General features: G+C 42.7%; 1 protein-coding gene across 1 annotated transcript in view; it reads right to left on the bottom strand.

Moving 5' to 3' along the window:
• Positions 1-16,007, bottom strand: part of mosmoa (modulator of smoothened a) — a 29,439-nt gene that overhangs the window by 11,791 nt on the left and 1,641 nt on the right. Inside the window, exon 2 of the mRNA XM_034710906.1 lies at positions 3,775-3,987. Within this exon, the coding sequence (XP_034566797.1) occupies positions 3,775-3,987 (213 nt within the window). The remainder of the gene's footprint in view (positions 1-3,774; positions 3,988-16,007) is intronic.

Below are 16,007 nucleotides of genomic sequence, written 5' to 3'. Positions count from 1 at the left end.
GTGAACTTTTCATTGTTTTCACTCCGTGGTCCGTCTCAACCTCTTTGCTTAGATGACGCTTTAGTGCTGCAATTAAAGGAATAATGGATGCAGACATGTCAGCCCTTATCCAGACAAGCTCGTACTGGCCGCAGTTTTTACTTGCGTCATCACAAGATTCTGTTTAGGCCGTGTTGTTTCAGTGATAAAAGTCTTCCGGACGAAAATCAAAAAATGCACTTGACATGAGTGAATAAATTGAATTTTCCCAATGGGGATAAATAAAGTATGTTTACATTTTAAAAAAGCAAGTAAACACTGAGTACGTCACCTATGAACCACGGCTAATGTCCAGAGTATCAGGTGTGGACACTGACCTCTGACCTGTGCTCGGCTGATACATGTACACTGATTGGTTCAGGTGTGGTATTGTGCTTGGATCAAACATGTAGGAGGAGGACTTTATTACGAATATCTATCAGCAATGCAGAAGCAGAGTGGGAAAAAAATATACAAGAAGAGTACACAGCAGCTACTGTACACTCTGCAAGTGCAATATCGTCATCAAAACACAGCTGCTCACTCAGTCAGACATGAAACAGACTTTGTACTAGAGGGGGCTGGCAGGGTGAATCCTGCCGGATATCTCGTACAGCTGACGTGAGCGTTTATGCTCACACAGATATTCATGGTCATGTCTGGACATGTTCATGAGCGCAGTGGAAGGAGCTTGGGTATTTTATAAAGCCGCTGCACTATCCCTCTTAAAAGCTAAAAATAACCCAATCAAAAATTTCAGAATGCAAGATAAACATGAAGATGTGGAGTGATCTGAGGGCGATGTGTCAACATTATGGATATGTAACAGGTTCTGGAGAATGAATGAAAGGGTTGTTAGATTGTAAACTGCAGTGAGGACTTTAATTTGTGCTGTAATGAACACTGTTCCGAGATAATGGACTGGAGATGGAATTTTAAGGTTTGGAAAAATACTGATTCAATTTCAAGTGACTCATATAAGGCGTTTTTCGACCGCAGGAACTTTACCCGGGAACTACGTGCGTTTGGAGCGAGGGAACTAGGGTCTAAATTTAGTACAGGGGTAGATAATCTCCCCCCTGAAAAGCCCCTGCTTGGGGGGATAGTACTTTTCAAAGGTCCTGGGACTTTCGGTTGAACGTAACAGTGTTTGTGAAGTTTACACAGTTGTTGAAACACAGAGGGAGTTCCTGGGAATGTATACTAGTTTAGTTTTTTATTAAGATTTCAAAATATTATTTAATATAATTTTTTTTCTCCATACGTCACTGGCCTGATTTGCACAATCTACCAGGGAATTCAGCTTGCGGTCGGAAAGCAGACAACAATGGGGGCACAGGAACCTTTTAGTTCCGGGGAAAAGTAGTTCTGGGGGCTGTCACACCTTCAGGAAACACTGATGATGTGTGTATGTATGTGTATGTGTGTGTGTGTGTGTGTGTGTGTGTGTGTGTGTGTGTGTGTGTGTGTGTGTGTGTGTGTGTGAGTGTGAATGTGTGTGTGTGTGTGTGTTTGGAGACACAGGGTCTGGTCTGTGCAGGTCATACAAAGCAGCCCTTCAGGTGCTGAAGATCTGATCCGAGCTGTGCTTCAGACAGCACCCCCTCCTCTCAACCTGCATCACCTGTTGGCCAGCGAGTGAATCACCCCGACTCCACTTTATTCCAGTGTGTCCATTTCTGTCTTTACATTGGCACCCGCTCTGCTGCTCCCGACCTCCACAAACATGGTTATTCACTCAGCTCGCCTTGTTTACTCGACTCTTCTTAAAGCCCACGCCCGTTCCCTCACTTAACCTCTCACCCTCTCAAAGCAGAGAGGTGTTCGCCATTAGGGCGAGAAAAGAAGTACAGCTGCATCAGACAAAATAAAAAGCCTCTCCTGCCACTTCAAACAGGTTGTTGAGACACTTGAGCATCTAAGGATCACTCAAGTGTCAACTAATGGGTGTCCTAAAACTTATTTAAGTGATACATGTATGCTCTCTTCAACAGACAAACTACCTTCCTGCCTCTAATACATCACAATTAGGCTTCCAAAAAAGTTTGACTGAAGTTTGGCTCTTAATAGGGAACTTAAATAAAGTTGGGGAAAATATATTCTAGCATAATCCTGACTAAAACAACCAGATTTCATGCAAGTACAGTTGAATACCTCTGCTATTCCTCAATCACATGCACCTAGCACACTGCTTACTGCAGGGCTATTGAGACCACGCCCCCTGCAGGCTCTTTTCATTTAACATTTTGAATGGGACTTTGTTGGGATTGCATTTTGGTTAATTTTTGAATGGGTTGGGTCGGGGGGATGAGTAAAATATAACTCAACATTCATATATTGGTCTTCAATGAAAAACATTGATTGTTCAATAAAATGTTAAACACTTGAAAATGTTCTACTTACAAATAAATCTGTTTTAATTGTATTAGTTTTGATGGATGTCTGCTTATAACAAAACAGCTTGGATATGATACCCTTCCATTAAATCCCCAGTGAATTCCCATTAATTCCCAGTTAATTCCCACAAATTCCCATAATTTCCAATTTGGAATATTTCCAAAATTCCCCAGCTTAACTTCTCATGGAAATTTACCGGAAACTTTCCGGAAATTTACCGGAAACTTTCCAACCCTTTGCAACCCTAATCACAAATCTGCCCCACTTCCAGCCTTACCTCTTTATTTAAAATGATAAACGTCATTAAGAGTTAAATCGATTTCAAAAAGTAAAATCAGAATCTGTTCTAATAATATCACTCTTCTTTAATTTGGCCAACAAAAGCTTAGCAGGGGGACAAGGGTGAAAATTTCCCACTGTTGCCATGGAAACCGCCTCCCTTTCCTTTGGGTGAGCTCGTTAAACAATGACTCGATGCCTTCCAACATAGCTTGTGACAGTTTGTAGAGGGGCTTCAGGTTTCTGGAGAGTGGTGATGCATCGGGGAATTTGCAAGTGATTAAGAAAAAGATACAAAACCTAATAATGAGAGTGACAAAATCTACAGCGCAAAAAAAAAAACATTGTTTGGAAACATGCACGCAGCTCAATGTGCAGCTAATTATACAGAGCACTGTGCCTTGACGTGCCACTCTCCTATTCCCTTTAAAAAGGGCGCTGCAGGTTGTCTAATTCCATGTCAAACTCCCACACACAACAGCAGCACTGCACAAGATGGATGCTGAGTTGTTGTCAATGCTGGATGTGCATCTATGCAGAAATCATGCAAGAGAAAAAAAAAAGAAGTGATGATGTTCAAGGTAAAGAGGGAGAAACAACGCTACAGAACATAAGCCACCCACTCAGGTACCAAAGGAACCGCATTACCCAACAAATCAGCTTCAGGGAACGAGAGTCCTTGTCATCCAGCAGGCAAAAAACAACACTCATATTTCTGCAAATTTATGCAACCAAACACACAACACACCCACGGGTTTTCACGTCACTCACAGAAACACAAACACACAAACGGTCCTGTGTATAGCCTCAGATGATTTATGTCACACTTTATCTTATCATCTAAATGAGCAAAGCATAACCAGGCTAAGACCAATTTTTCACATCAATTCAAGCTCCTCCCTTCCCCGTTCATTGCGTCTTGCCCTAAAGGCACTACAGTATGTTCATGAAAATGTGGCACAGACGATTTGCTATAAAAGGTTACATCAGGACAGATCCAGCGAGACAGAGAAGAGACTGGAAGGAGCTTGAGTAAGCTGAAACTATTTCATTCATCGGTCGTGCGTCTTTTTCACTTACTGCCGGTGAAGGCGATCCAGCGAGCATATTTGGTAGCTTCTCTGCGCCAGTGCGACGCCACCAGCAGTCCACAGGTGACCGTGAGGGAGATGATGCCCATGATGATGAAGAAAAGTGTGGTGACCCACTCAGGGGGCAGCCGTGGAGGGATACAGGTCCTGTCTCGTCCGTGGATGGTCTGGCATTGCCGGACTAGACCGACTGTAAGGGCACCTGAAGAGAGAGGTTTGTGTTAATGAGGCGTTTAATTATTCATGGGCGGAACAATCACAAAAACTTGATTGTGGTTCCTGCATCACAAATCACTTATAGGTATCAAGTCAATGTGTTCTGAGACACTGTTTGAGCAGAGATCTGATGACATCTTTGAGGGTGACGGAATGCCTTAAAAGTAAAAAAGCAGAAGAAAATATAGTGTGTGAAAAACTACACAAGCAAAAAAAACCTTGAAGACAACCAGGTAATGGTGACAAATTGGTCCCTCAAACCCAAGGAAGAGGAAGACCACAGCACGACAACTTAACAAGAGTGAATGACAAAAAAGCAAAGGAGTACAGAGAGAAAAAGATGGAGAGAAGCTTCTCTAATTTGTCACCAGATCAGTGCTGGCGAGGAGCCGGGGAGTCGCTCGCTCCACACTGGTGGGCCCAATTTGGCGAGCAACTTTTCTGTGCGCCTTCTTACTGAAGAAGAGAGAGTGAGGACTAAATCAATCCTGCCAATTACTGAATCTATCCCACGCAGGTAAGATGCACAACACAGACACTGTCTGTGAAAAGCTGCAATGATATCAGGCAAATTTGCAGGAGTATCAAAGGCTCAACATCTCTATGAAAACACATCTAAAGGCGTTTTTCAACCACAGGAACTTTACCCTGGAACTAGGGACTTTACCCGGGAACTACGTGCGATCCGACTGGAAAACCAGGGTCTAAATTTAGTTCAGGGGTAGATAATCTCCCCCCTGAAAAGCCCCTGCTTGGGGGGGGGGTAGTACTTTTTAAAGGTCCTGGGACTTTCGGTTGAACGTAACAGTGTTTGTGAAGTTTACACAGTTGTTAAAACATGGGGAGTTCCTAGGAATGCATACTAGTTTAGTTTTTTAATAAGATTTCAAAATATTATTTAATATCATTTTTTTTCTCCATATGTCATTGGCCTGATTTGCGCAATCTACTAGGGATTTCAGCCTGTGGTCGAAACACAGACAATGGGGGCACAGGAACCTTTAGTTAGAAAGTAGTTCTGGGGCTAAAGGACCCCGGAACGCTTGGTCCAAATGCACCTTAAGCCCTCCAAACTCTCAAAGATCCTCCTTCCCCGCCTCCAGTCTTTGATGAGGATGTTTAAACGTGTAGGACTGTACTCGAATCGCAGCATGACTTGACATTGAATTGTTCCATCCATCACTGATCAGACCGCACTAATGGATTAATGCCTCACTGTGAGTCATGAGCAGAGCAGAGCTAGAGTCTCGGAATGTGAAGGCCAGTGCTCAGAGCAGGAACATGCTCCGCTGGTGCAGCAGCTCCAGAGGGACGCCATTCAATTAGAGTCTGTTCTCGAGAGGGACTTCCACCTGAGTAAGCAGAACCGCATCCAACCACTCAAAGCTCTGCTGATCAGAGGTCTCGGACAAAAGAAAGGCAAAGTGTGGGGGGTGAAAATGCTCATTTGCGAGGCGGTAAGCATGTGGGGTTTTGAGAGTACACACTCGGCTGATGTGTAGTTAGTTTTTTTGTTTAAGATATGCAACTTCAACCAGTGCTTTCACTCTTTGGATACGTAAACAAATAATTAAAGTGTGTTTGGAGAAACAACAGCACTGCCGAAGAAACACACCTACTTATTCATTCCAATGAGGTCAATAAATGGGATAACGGCTCCAGAAAGAGTTTCAATGCAGATTAAAAATAGCAATATGTTTCAAAATGCAACAAAATGCAATATTATCCAGCAACGTCGTACATAGAAAAAACAGAGACACATATCCTGAGAAACTACGATGCAATATGAATTTTGTTAAGGTTAAAAAGACTGAAACAGGGAAACTTTCTCATGAGCTCCATCTACTTTGTCTTCTGAGGCTGAGTGCACCAGCTGGCCGTCAACTAAATCTGGCATATTTCTTACATCAGACTGACCGACGACCGACTTGCTGAGTGAAATCTACATTGAGTGAACCAAGCCTGACTGAGAAAGTTGAGAGCTGCACCTGGTCTTATGTGTATTCATGTGAAAGTAGCAGTGAGTGTTGACAAGTGACACACATCTATCTACTCTTTCCTCCCATCTATAAATCTGCAGAATGTACTGATACTATAATACACAAGAAAAAAAATGGATGTAATGAATTTAAGTTGTGTGCAGAACTTAACACTAATTCTAGTCAATGCGTTAACTTCCACTGGATCTGCTCCTTTGCGTTCCGGCTGCGTCTCTGATCCGGCACGCTGGAGCACTCCGGATCAGATACGTAAGACTTCTATTTTGCTGGATGCTAGATCACGACGCATGCCAGAAGCTGACAGGAAGTCAGGCACCAAAAATAAAAATTAAAACATCCAGTTAATTTTCAGGATAAAACACTCCATGTATAACCAGATTGTTTTTCACTTAACTACAACAACAAACCGTCATGATGAGTGGAGCCAGGCCTGGAGTCAACAGGTCAGAGGTTTTCAGATAACGATAAAGACAACATGGATGAGGAGAGGAGGATTACGCGGGAAAACCTCGGTCACATGACTCTAGCTGTCCAGCGGTCCTGCTCCGAGTTGCATTCCGAAAACACAACCGGTGATTGTTGACGGACAAGAGAGAGCACGGATCTGGTGGAAGTCCCGTGTGACAGTCTCATCTGTATGAAACCTGATTGCAAAAATCTCCTGCAGGGCGGGGACAGAGCCACGTTTCTGTCCCACACATGCTAGAGTTCAGGGGGGATCTTAATTCATTGAAACAAGGAAAGAACAAAACCTTAAGAAACAGCTCAATGTCTGAGTAGTGTCCCATCACGGATTACTCTCCTAAACTATGAGCAGCTCCATCCTAGGTGGAGAAGTTACTCCCAAACGAAAACTGGGCTGAAGTCTAACTGCTAGAACTTGGATGTGAGGCTGAGCTGGGGCCATCTGCCCCTGTGTTGTCACCCTACAAAGGACACAGACTCCTTATTTTAAGAGTTCTGTGCATGAAAGCAACTGGTAGAGCCGTGTATCGTGTCATCCAGGTGTTCTTTTGTGTATGGGCATAAAATAAACTTAAAGAGGCCCCACCAAGAAAAATGATCCCAAGAAGAAAAGCACAAGAGAATATCTTTAAATAAACTTTTCAAACACACACACACGGCTAAAAATAAATGATATGTGGTTGAGCTTATTCTAACTATAGACTTTAAAGTCATACAGTCTTCTCACAATAGAACAAGGACATTAATTATCAGACATATTTGAATTTGTGGAAGGAAAAAACTAATGACTCTAAGTACTCCACTTTGCTGACCACAAAGCACCCGTCCTCTGAGAACTCAAACCTGCGTGGGCGACATCATAGGAGCTCGACACTGGCTCAGCAGGTGGGCGGCTTGTGCGTGAGACAAACATTGAGAAGGTCAAGCCTGCTACTTGCTCTGTCTGGCACCTGAATCCTGAGATTTCATAAACTGCCTGTTCTAAACTTAAAAGTATATTTACAGGATGCTGCTCACAAACCTTTTGAGTCTGAGGCATTTGAGTGCAAACAGAAAAGAAAAACCTGGGGAGGGGAGTGTTCTTGGTTGTCCGGGGTGTGGTGGGTTGTGCTGTCCAGAGGAAATCCTGCCCACCCTCCCCACAACACACTGAAAACACTGCCTGTGCAGGAACCCAACAATGCCAGGGATTCAATACAACTGCCACTGAAGTCAGAAGTGAGGGCTTTACATCTACTGTAACTCACAGCAAACATAACTCCAAGACCAGACTCCCTCTGGAGCTGACGTATGATGTCTTATTACAGACAAGGAAAAGATTTAATAGGATGTACTCTACTTTTATCTTATTGTCTGCCTTATTGCCATGGCAATTCAGTTCCTGGCATGCAGAATACTTGTGCAATAACATTGAAAAGAAAAATATTAAGGTCATGGCAGAAATGTCTCCTGAATGGCTCACTCAGAAGCTATTTTCTCTTCCTGAAGTCAGCTCAGAGAAACAGAATAACCTTGATCAAGTCAAAGAACAGGAGGGGGAGAAAGCAGGGGGACTGGTGCCGGGAACGAGAGAACATGAGGCAAAAAGTTTGAGTGCTGCAGTTAATGGCACCTCTTTATGACCATTTCCCCCAGATCAGCTGGTCTCCTGCTGTTTCACAAGTGCTCTGTGGAATTCCAGGCTGACAGCAGGCAGGCACGCTATGGTACACGGATACAGGTAAACAGAACAACAACTAGCTTTGGTGTGAGAAATGTGCTTTACGAATAAAGCTGACTTCACTGATCCTGGACAAAAAGCCTGACATAGAACACAAAATGAAATGCAGGATTTCTAAGTTTACCATCTGCCGTTTGTCAGATTGAACAAACAATACACACCATCTTAATAAGCCATCTCCAGAGGTACTAGAAGGTAGATTCTGATCCTCCCAGACCAGGCCAAGTTAGCAGTTTCCCTGTTTTCAATCTGTGTGCAGAGTAGGGATGTCAACAATTAATTGACTATCGATTAATTGATGGTTAAGAACTTAACACATTTTTTTGTTTCGATTTTCACGTGGAAAAAACATCATGTAGTCTTATATTTCGTTCTGCTATCAGGGAGGTGTTTTACTTTTAAAGCATGTTTTGATGTGAATCAGCTGACTAGGTGTTGCCTACAGCGGAGACGCTCAGCTGGGGGCTACGGCGGACACAGGACTTCCACCAGATCCGTGTCCGGTCCTTCTCCGATCCGTTGCAGACCGGCTACGTGCTCTCTCGTCCATCAACACCCACAGGTTACGTTTTCGGAATGCAGCACAGACCAAGGTTTTCCTGCGGTAATCACTGAATCAAGGATTCTCCTCCTCCTCTCCTCATCCATGTTGTCTTTCTGGTCCTCCGAAAACCTCTGACCTGTTGACTCCAGGCCTGGCTCCGCTCATCATGACATTTTTTTTGTCATAGTTAAGTTAAAAACGATCTAACAATAACACAGAGTGTTTTATTCTGAAAATTAACCAGGTTTTTATTTTGTTCTGGTGCCTGACTTCCTGTCCCGCTCCATCTGCTCTGTGCTGAATTAATGCGCTCTGCTCCAGCGTCCGGCAAAAATAGAAGTCTTGTGTATCTAATCCGTTGCGTTCCGACCTGCTGGATCAGAGATGCAGCCGGAACACAACGGAGCAGATCCAGTGAGGGTTAACAGATTTACTAGAATAGAAACCTATCAGATCTGGTGCTGTGACAGATCAGAGACGAACCGGACACGGATCTGGTGGAATTTGGCCTTGAGTGACAGGTCTCCATGTGTGCTTTTTTTCTCCGCCCGCCGACTGATTATGACCCGGTTGCGCTCCGGGCTGACACCTGTCCGCGTTCACATGCTTATTTTCTGTAGCTATTTAATAGTCATTTATATACATTGTGTTGTGAAGGAAAATTTGATTCAGGGAAAAAAAGCGCATTTGGTTTGTTTTTGACATGGAAAACTTTTACTTTTTTTTTATTTTTTTTTATGATTAATCGATAATTGATCGTTAACATTTCCAAAGATCGATCACGGAAAATACTTGAAATTTGCATCCATAGTGCAGAGCTAAACAAAGCTAAGCAGCTGCAGCTTCATATCCAGACAGAAATAGGAGCAGTGTCAGTCTTCTCATGTGACACTCAACCAGAGAGACAATTCACCTTGTGCCGTACTACAGAAGACGCTGAAAAGTAAAACCTAACAAACTACACCTCCAGCATCTTAGAAGTCCATGTAGGTGCTGTGAAGAAGTAAGGCCTCATTAGCTTTCAGTTTGACAAATCTGCCCTTTAGCACTGAAAAAAGGATGTGCTGTGATAGTTCAGATCTGGGTCATAAATGAATATCGAGCATAGAGGTCAAACTGAGTGTGAGTGATGCAGCAGTTTGCAGTCGAGAGGAGTGATATTGTACTCACGGTGAGCACGCGTGAATAGAATAATGACTCATATGCTTCACACTTTTGTAAGGTCGAGTAAAACACAGGTAACGCAAGAGGAAACGATGATTTAACTCTTCTGTTGCCGTTTTCAAGACTGAGCATGTGTGATCGTACCATCCTGTCGCTTATTCAAAGAAGAAGAAAAAAGGGGGCTCATTTTTCCACAGTCCTATCATTCTCTGTTCCCCTGCAGCCTACTCTGCACGCTCTGTGATCAAAATACTCCTCTCACCATGTCTCAGCCCAAATGAGAGGAAATGAGGTCTGTGTCTGCTCATCTTCAGCATGATGATGTTGTCATTAGTGGAGCACGGGGGGTGCAGTGGTTTTAAAGCTCTGGAGGGATGAGTCAAACGGGTTTCTGAACCACGGTGGGCGGCGAGTAGGCAGCCAACAACAAAATGCTTATTCTGCCATTGCTGCTGATTCTGGAGGTGCTCGCAGTGCCCACTTACATTGCAAAGGTTCTGGGATTACAGCTGCTGTGCTCAGCCTAAACTTGAAAACAAAACAGTGCAGACAAACTCGAGGGGAATGAGTAACATGCAGCGGAATGTATGAAAAGAACATTGTCTGACTTAATGAGCAAAAAAGATACGACTGAAGAGGAAATCCATGTGCTGTTACTATTATGAGCAATATCTGACCATTATTAATTTCATGAATCAAATCTAATCCAACAATAATGGACGTAGTATCCGTGACATCACCCATCGGTTTCTGAAGCGCTGTTTGGAAGGCCATCGTCGGCTGGGGCCATATTAGAAATGTTAAACTCAACCAAACTTTGTCCAAGCTAGTACGAGGTACAGAGGCAGGCCTTTAGCCTTTTTGTTATGCCCTTGTTTAGGCAAGTTATTACCATAGACTTAATAAATAATGGACATGGAATCCGTGACATCATCAATCTGTTTCTGAAGCGCTGTTTTGGGGCTAAACGTCTGAAGGTGCCATATTGGAAATGCTGACTGCGAGGCAGGGTTTGAGCCTCCTAGCCAACAGCTACAGTGTTCCCGCCTGTCAGTCATGTCCATAAATGGGCAAAACTCTTAATCTTATTATCTTCTGAACCATTCCGTCAGAAAAAATTCACCCCTGTACAGTGTGTGCCGATAGAGAAATTAGCTATTCAGACCGAAGCTGTTTTTTGACCCAGACTGTAAACATGTTTATTAATGCTGCATAGATCGTGTTTTTTGAATGGGTGTGTATGTGGTTTCCGGTGTTTCTGCAGCCAGCCTCAAGTGGACGCTCAATGAACTGCAGTTTTTAGCTCATCTGCACGTATTTTTTGTCCTGTGGCCTGACAAACATTCAGTCAGTAATGCAGTATCTCTGAATCAGCTCTACACATCCTTCTATCAGTTTTAATGTTTGATGCAGTTACTTTAAACACTTTGTTTTAACAATAACTGACTCTTTGTTTTCCAATTTAAAAAAAATCCACAGGGATTTCAAGATAAGTGTGGCTGCTATCTGCTTCTGTACAATCTTCTCCTAGATAGTGGCAACTGAGCTGCAGGTTCGACTGCTGGCTTTGCAGCTCTGCACCTTAATGATATTGGCCTGGGCTGGTTTCGGTTACTTTAAATAAATGACAATGTGTCCTTGTGCTTTGTAAAGTGACACCATAGTTGACTCTATTTAATATCCAGTTAGCTCATCTTTACCAGTGCATGCAAATCTGATCGATCAGTGAGCAGCAGTGATTATTAACTGCATTGTTACGGTTTCCAAACAGTGAAATCCTCTGTGTTTGTATAATGCTGTGATTTCCTCTTTCAAAAGGCCAGGTTGTTCCACAGAGCTTGAATGACTCTAAATAATAAATATTCTGGAACCAAAACTGACTACCTCTGGTAATGCAGCCTCTTCCTCGTACTGAGTGGAAAACAAATTTGTCAGTTTATTATCACATAAGCGATACTGAGTTGCTCACACTTTGAGGTAATAAATGTATTCTGCCGCGAGGAGATTATTTATAACCACGGTCATAAGATGATGAAATCAAGATAATAAAAATGCTAAATATATTTTGCTGCGTCTTAAATCAAGGCTTGCTTGAAAAGAGATAACACTGCTGTGTCGTCTTGTCAACTTGACATCAACATCGGTGTTCAATCTGTGCTTCTTTCAGTCACTCCCTGCCTACAGGAAAACACTTTGCAAAGTAATCGCTGGTTTATGCCGGAGCATTAAGTGTTAATTATTCATTGTTTGAAACGTTTGTGTATTAAAGAGACAGTATTGACAAATAACGTTAAATTGACCACAATGAAACGGGTGATGTAGTAAAGGAGGAAGGTTTAGCACTTGGGTCAAAACCACCAATACTGAAGATTCTGGTTGAGGATTCAGTGGCTTGTTTGAAAACTTGTCTGTACCCGGACGTGATTAAGTAATATTAAAGTGTGTTTGCGGCTGCAGAGTGTTTGTGAGGCCATCCACCGTGGTGACAAGTATCTGTGGGAGGGGAAGAATCACAGTTTGTGTCCAACATTGCAGAGACCGTGGCTTTGTCTTGAAGCTCAGCACAGGTAATCAACTTCAGCTGTTATTGCCTGAGAAGATAACACTGAAGTGAGGACGGTGTCATGGATCCATGCTTTGAGTTACAGCTTCTGATGCTTCTCTTTGTGTGGCAGGGCAAGACCTAAAGGTTTGTTACTGTTATCAGTGTGGATGAGAAACAGCGATCCCGAGTGCTCAACAACGTAACGCACAAGCCTTACAGTTTGATCACCTCACAAAAAAAGCCTTGATTTAATCACTTGACTAAAGCAAGAGGCAAATGTCAGACACTTTATGAGCAAGGTTAGCTTTCATCCACTGCCCCAAGGAACTTGCCTGTTTCTCCACGCTCTGAGTTTAAAGACGGCATGCTGAGCTTCTACAAAAGAAGGTTGTGAAGTGCAAACCGCCTCTGATCAGACATCAACAAAGCAGGAACAGAGATCAGCTGACTGAACACAATGAGGGGATTCTTCAGGGACTTCTCGATACTGAATTTAAAAAAAATGTCATGGTAGGAGGGGGACAATACAATTCATACAGCTCTCAATGAATAATTAATTCTGAAACAACGTCATTGCTGCGTGTGCTTCTAATTAGGTTGAATTGCATAAAGCAGGACTTCAGCTGTGATGGGGATCTAACAATTTAACATTTGACATCCAAGAGCTCAAAATGACAGGAGTTAAACCGCAGCTGTGAAATGATAAATCATAACAACCTTAGAAGTCCAAACAAAAAAGGACCGAAACAAGCGGCAACCTCCGGCCGTGAGAATTGAAGCAAATGCGGAAGTGTTAAAACCTACAGTTCCTGGAGTGTCCACTTGAAGCTGGCTCTGGAAGTACTGGAAACCACATACACACTGATTCAAAAAAGACAATCTTTACAGCAGAAATAAACATGTTAAAAACAGCCTGATACAAAAGACGAGTGTAGTCAGGATAGCTCATTTCTTGATCGGCAGACACTGTACAGGGGGTGAATTTTTTCATAGCGTGGCAATTTCCATGATATTAAGATTGCAAGTTTTCCATTATGTGAAGCACAGCTGACTTGATTGACAGGCGGGGACAATGTAGCTATTGGCGAGGAGGCTCAAAGCCCGCCTCTTTACCTCACACTTGCTCAACAGCAGTTATGTTGAGTTCAGCATTTCCAGTATGGTCCCGCTGACAATTGGCTTCAAAACAGCGCTTCACAAACAGATGGGCAATGTCATGGATACTACGTACAGTCTATGGACTGAAACAGGTCAGCTGTACTAGCTTTAGTCGAGATAAGGTCAGAAGTCCAAACTGAGAAATTTTGACTTGAACTCTTGATTAAAAGTTCAAAAGTAATATTGTAGTCCTGAACCAATTTAAGGACATTTATCATCATTTTTGATGGCTATAACATCACTAATGTGTGGGCTAATATGTTATGACTGTTGCCTTAAACATTAGTGATGTAAGATATCCTTTTGTTCAGCTTTTCCAGATTGACAGAAACGTATCTTATTACAAGAAAACAAGCTCTGTTATGTTGGGATAATTAAACCAACTAATATGTTGTGATAGGAAAGCAGTGTTGTGATCTTGAGATGTCAGTAAGATAAGTTGAGATCTCTACAAAACAACTGGAAGTTATTTCTTAACACAGAAAATCAACAAAATGCATGGACGCATATGGGATTAGTTCTTCCGTACAAACCATGGACTGTATAAATAATGGTCGTATTATCCGTGACGTCACCCATCTGTTTCTGAAGCGCTGCTTTGAAGCCAATTGTCAGCGGGAGGCATGTTGAAATGCTGAAGTCAACATAATGTCAGTTGAGCTAGTGTGAGGTAGAGAGGCGGGCTTTGAGCCTCCTAGCCAACAGCTACAGTGTTCCCACCTGTCAGTCAAGTCAGCTGTGCCTCTCATAATGGAAAACTCGAAATCTTAATATCTTGGAAATTGACTCGTTATGAAAAAATTCACCCCCCGCCCAGTACAGAGTGTGCTGACGGAGAAATTATCTATCCAGACCACACTGGTTCTTTTTATACCAGGCTGTAAACATGTTTATTTCTGCTGTAAAGGTCTGCTTTTTTTAATTGTTGTGTATGTGGTTCCCAGTACTTCCGGAGCCAGCCTCAAGTGGACACTCAAGGAACTGCAGGTTTTAACACTTCCGCATTGGCTTCAATTCTCGCGGCTAGAAGTTGCCGCTTGGTACAAACCTGCTGTACAAAGTGGAAATCTTGCTCACAGGGGAACAAACTTCCTGTAGAACATTCTATTAGATGAACTAATGAATAAAGACTGGATGATATAACTACATTACTTTCCTACAGTATATTCTTAAACAGTGGCTCATATACCCTTCAAATGATCAGGGGGAAGTTAGTGTGAGAGTGGGGTGTGTGCCCCACTTGTCCCGTAAAACCATCCAAGACAAGTCACATCGCACCCATCAAAGGGAGCTATGGAAACAGAGAAGGGAAGTGAGGACAGAGGTGGAAGTTGGTCGCTGTTCGACACCCACGCTGCAACAACACCCACAATCACCACAACACTGCAGTATAAATATAGCCGGGCTTCAGCTCTCTGTCCATGCAGGTAGCAGAGCTGAGCTTATCTTGATGAGAGGTCAATACACACTTTTTGAGCTGCAGCGTGTTAGTTTAAAGATGTGTGCTCGTTCAAATACAAAAGATTGCTCTTCAGAAGAATAAGATCTACATCATAGATAACGGCCTCTTTCTATTTGCATCCTATCATTACTTTTATACAGACTGCTTATTCTGCTAATACACCCCTGATGTGTATTGGTGGATAACAGACCCTCCCTGACCCAGATACTAAGCTGTCATCCTGCAGAGCGAACAAAGAAGAGCAGCTGTCTATCAATAGCCTGAGTGTGTTTTCAGGGCTGACACAAATAAATTGCTGGACTCACCGCACATCTCTGTCCAAAATCAGCAGGGAAACCAATAATAAGGAGCTGATTTGGTTCCTAAACTGATGGTTGATCAGATCAATCACATAAAGGTCACTTAAAACATCAAGTTGCATTTACGTCCAGTTACTTTAAGTGGAAAATGCTGAGCTGCTTCATCAATTAGTCGGTCTACAGGAAAAAAGAGACTGATACTTTTTGTATCATTGCCTTTTAATCTGCTGATGTAGTCTAATGGTGGATAAAGGCCCACTGACTGAGACTTGTAAAGATTAATCTATTAGTTATCTTAAAGATCAATTTATCCCCTTGGCTTTTGACATTTGGGAATGCCACCAGAAGCTTTTAAAGATGTTGATCACCATTTTCTGACATTTATAGACAAAACAATCGATTCATTTAAAGTTGTAGTTATATATCAGTTGCATTGTCATTCGATGCATTATGATATACAGCCAAGAAATGCATCAAATTTGAATGCCTACGCAACTGGCGCAAGCTAATGTTTGACATTGATTGCTTGACTACAGTGGCCCTGGAGTGCAAATCACAATGACGAATCAGAAAACACTACGGCAAATCAGAAAACAAAAACAAAGATTGGACCAGTCCAATCAGCGACGAGTCATGTAACCCGAGGGTA

This window comes from Notolabrus celidotus, chromosome 20 (genome assembly GCF_009762535.1).
Source record: "Notolabrus celidotus isolate fNotCel1 chromosome 20, fNotCel1.pri, whole genome shotgun sequence".
Classification (NCBI taxonomy): domain Eukaryota; kingdom Metazoa; phylum Chordata; class Actinopteri; order Labriformes; family Labridae; genus Notolabrus; species Notolabrus celidotus.
This window is presented reverse-complemented; position numbering and strand designations above follow the sequence as displayed.